At 33.9% G+C, this 4,642-nt stretch overlaps 1 protein-coding gene across 1 annotated transcript; it reads left to right on the top strand.

Annotated features, from left to right (window-relative positions):
* The first annotated feature begins 3,239 nt into the window (after positions 1-3,239).
* LOC108775582 (uncharacterized) lies at positions 3,240-4,274 on the top strand. Its single transcript, XM_018542002.1, has 2 exons — positions 3,240-3,346; positions 3,710-4,274. Exons 1-2 carry the CDS (start codon positions 3,240-3,242, stop codon positions 4,272-4,274), a joined length of 672 nt encoding a protein of 223 aa, XP_018397504.1.
* The last annotated feature ends 368 nt before the right edge of the window (positions 4,275-4,642 follow it).

Below are 4,642 nucleotides of genomic sequence, written 5' to 3'. Positions count from 1 at the left end.
GACGGAGCAGAGTCCGAATAACACTTATCAAGCCATTGCTTTGCTTCAACGGTATTTTTTCCCATCAGGAAGCAAAATGTTTTATCAACACACGAAATTCAAATTTTTCCATTGTTTTGAAAAATGCAAAAGTAGCTTTTCTTAAACCACTGTAACTTGTAAAGTAAAAAGGTCCGATTGAGCTAAAATTTTGACATGTATGTTTAGTACTTTCTAAAAATCATATGGATTTGTCATTAGTGCCGTTTATTATGCCAGGCCCGTGACTTATTTAGGGTGCTTTCCAGCTACGACACAAGTAGACACAGTGTAAGGGCTATGGCAGAGAACGAGACGTAACATGCGTAGTCGTAAATGATATTTCATGTGTCGTACGACAAGCTTTGTCGGGCGTACTGATTGGCTGCTAGTGCGCATGCGGTCGTTCGTACGACAATATTTTGTCGTATATGTATATAATATACTTGTTGTCATTAAAATCTGTTGTTTCGACATAAATTGATATTTTAACCTGTTTTGATCGCAATCAGCTCGATATTTCATGTGACTATTGACAAACTTTTTAAGCACGTTGATACCGGAAATTTAACAATCTATTTGTGCATATAGCATTTTATGTAGATAAGTAACTTTATAATATTAAATATTCTATAGAAACAAAAAATGGTATATTTACATATAGTTTTCAATGTTCATTATTTTTTCATTCATTTTTACCGGCTTGTGAGTGGGTTATGTTTAAATGTGTCTAGGTAATAAACTATTGCAACGACTGTCGAAAAATGTTCGATCTTGCCCAACTTTCTTTCGACAAGAATGCTGGAAAATCTTCGACGGAAGCTCCCCACTTATGTGTCGTCAGTAGCCAATCGAAACGCCCGACAAGCTTGTCGTACGACACATGAAATATCAGCCTAAAGCGGGGAGCACAGACTTTTGCATAACGCATAAAGCATATGCATAAGGAATTTCATTGGTCCATTTTCTTATGCATGAGTCAATGGACCAATCAAATTCTTTATGTATATGGTTTATGCGTTATGCAAAAGTCTGTGCTCCCCGCTTAAGAGTCTGAGCACAAGCACTGCCGTAACATTTTACGACAACTTAAGTTGTAGACGTAAATAACGCACAAGCTTTGACGTATCGGCGTATGACGTGTTTATGCACGCTATCGAAAGATATGTCAATAATGTACATAAACACGTCATACGCCGATACGCCAAAGCTTGTGCGTTATTTACGTCTACAACTTAAGTATGTCGTAAAATATTACGGCAGTGCTTGTGCTCAGACCCTAAGGCAGAGAAAAACGTAATTGTCGTAGTAATGACTGGCAGCACTGGCAGTCACTACTACGACAGCTACGTTTTTCTCTACCTTACCTCACGTTACGACTACGCATGTTACGTCTCGTTCTCTGCCATAGCCCTAGGGTCCGCGCACAAAGATGGTCGCAACTTCTTCTTCTTGCTGATTATAATTGGCCGTGTAGCCGATCCAACGGCAATCGTCAAGGCCAGTAACAAAAGTCGTAATGTGTAAACGAAACAAAGTCGTAATATGTAAACGAAGAATGATGCAATGCCCGCGAAAAATGGCGAAGCCCGAACGAACACCGGGCGCCTGCGATTGCAACGTCACGCCACTCTAACGCGCGTCCGGACGGACGAACGAGCCGAGCCAGACGCGGACACACATCAGTAAGGAAATTCGAGGCACGGTCAAAGTCGGCAACACTTTCTCAAAAATATACAAAAAACGAACACCCGAACCGAGACGCGTCCGCACCGGTCGAGTGGTTCAACGGAACTTATGGTCGCAACTGTTTCCGACTGAGTCGTAATCGTAAAGCGGGGAGCACAGACTTTTGCATAACGCATAAAGCATGTGCATAAGGAATTTCATTGGCCCATTTTCATATGCATGAGTCAATGGACCAATCAAATTCTTTATGTATATGGTTTATGCGTTATGCAAAAGTCTGTGCTCCCCGGTTAAGTCGTTGTCGTAGGTCAACGCACAATGATTTGACGTATGTCGTTTACGTATATATCCTACGTTGCATCAGTTGAGCTTGAGATCTGATAATACCACAGCGATACTTTGTCGAGAGTCCTGTTGCGAACGGTAAGTGATATGATTATATATCATGCACATAGCTCTTTTAAATATTTTAACACTTGGGACATGCGTAACAATTGTGAATGTATAACAAAATAACGTGTAATTTCGAAATGGTTAAAGCCTACTTTATAGGTTATAACCTTACTTATGTATCAAATCCTTTATAGATTAATTGAATCAATTTATATGTATGTATTAATTTTTAGGCCTTGTGCATAATGGAAGAAATGTTATAATAATAGAAATAAATATAAAATATTAAAGAAATAAAGAAAATTAATAATAAAGATTAAATATAATGCACAATGAATAAAGTAAGATATAACACACATTACATTTCATATATTATTTAAAATATAAGACATAATATATCTTATGTTTTATTTATATCTATGTGCGTTACATTTAATCTTTATTCCTAATTTTTTTATTTTTTTAATATCTTTTATTTATTTCTGTTGCTAATATTTCCTCTAATGCATTGAGGGTCTTTATACTCTTTTATAATATGTATATGCTATTGGGAGCTTTTCAGTAAAGGCCTTTGCACGTAAAAAAAAAGCGTTAACCGTAACCGTAATTTTAAAGTTAGTCGTAAAAATTTTGTCATGTTGGAATTTTACATTTAACGCCTTAATGCCAACCAATAGGAAAGCTCTATATCAGGTTATTTATACACTATTTTGGTACTTGCGGTCGCAGTTTTCGTTTCTGATGTTTGGAAAAGAGATAATTCGGGTCAAACAACAAAAGGAAGGTTAAAGTTACGGTTAACTCTTCTTTACGTGCAAAGGCCTTAAGCAACAAAAATATTATATTATATTATTTATGTAATTATTTTTTAATGAATAAATATATAATTTTTTATATAATTAAAATATGTATTATTACAGATATATGAAATCATAATGATGCCACAAAAAAAAAAATTCTTATTTTATACTGGCTTCTCTCGTGTTATTATTTGAAAAAAAAAATTAAATGTCCATAAGAGATGGATAAATAGAAGATGGCATACAAGACCAATCAATAAATTAAGGCAGCAATTTGGTCATTACACAAATCTTTTTCAAGAATTAAAAAATGAGACCATGTTTTTTCGCTATACAAGAATGTCAAACCAAAGTTTTGAAAGATTACTTCAACTATTGCAACTTCATCTGATGAAGCAAAGTTATAGAGCATTATCTCCAGAACATAGATTGCTTATCGCTTTAAGGTATAATTTATTATTTATTACATTATATAAAGAACGTTCCAGCAAGAGACAAATATCGATTTATTATGTCTTTGTCTCTCACTGAATAACAAACAAAGACAGAATAACTTTTGTGTTGATTTATATCTCCTGTTGGAGAACTCACAGTAGTAAAAATTAGACATTTGTACATAAATTTGTTGTATGGGTTATGATATAATTAGTTTCGATTTCATATCACAAAAGTTTGATCTGATCTGACCAAAGTGAAAATTGAGATTGGGTATAATGTTCTTTTGTTTTTGGGAGAGAAAGCAACTTACATATGTATATATTTTAGATTTTATAACTTCTTAATGAAAAATATTTTTTTTATTATTATAGATTTCTTGGAACTGGAGACCAAACATCATTTATTGCTCTAGATTTTCGAGTAGGAGAATCTACAGTCAGAATGATCAATAAAGAAGTATGTTCTGTTATTGTAAAAATTTTACAGCCATTATATCTCTCTCCACCAACAAAAGAAGAATGGACTCATATTGCTTTTAATTATTGGAAGAGATGGCACATGCCAAATTGTTTTGGAGCAATCGATGGCAAGCACATTATGTTGAAATGTCCACCTAATTCTGGAAGTTCTTACTATAATTATAAAAAACAACACAGTATAGTATTAATGGCAGTAGCTGATTATAGATATAAATTCACTCTAGTAGATATAGGAGCCTATGGAGGCAATAGCGATGGAGGTATTTTTGCAGACTCTGAAATAGGTGTGTGTTTGAAAAATAATGATCTTAATTTGCCAAAGGATATAACTGCATTACCTGGCTGTGATGTTATGATATATGGATATTTCGTAGCAGATAATGCTTTTCCACTTTCAACCAGAATAATGAAACCATATTCTGGCAAACAGTTATCAAATAAAAAAAAAAATTTTTAACTACAGACTTTCAAGCGCTAGACAATCAATAGAAAGTGCTTATGGAATATACGCCAATAAATTTGAAATATTTCATAAAGCTTTATGTGTGTTACCTAAAACAGCAGATATAATAGTAACAGCTTGTGTTTGTTTGCACAATTTCATTATGACTGAAGAAGAATTAAAAAATGGAGAAAAAACTTATAATCAAGAATTCTTACATAATGATGAATGTATGGTGTAGAAATACACGATGGTTACCGAGTGAAAATTTACAAAGTTTAAATACCCGTGCAGGTTTGGCACAAAGAGACTTATTATATAATTATTTTACTACTCCTGCAGGTGAAGTAAAATGGCAATATGATTTTGTAAAAAGAGGTTTA

The sequence above is a fragment of the Cyphomyrmex costatus genome, unplaced genomic scaffold (assembly GCF_001594065.2).
Source record: "Cyphomyrmex costatus isolate MS0001 unplaced genomic scaffold, Ccosl1.0 scaffold1079, whole genome shotgun sequence".
NCBI classification, from domain to species: Eukaryota; Metazoa; Arthropoda; class Insecta; order Hymenoptera; family Formicidae; genus Cyphomyrmex; species Cyphomyrmex costatus.
This window is presented reverse-complemented; position numbering and strand designations above follow the sequence as displayed.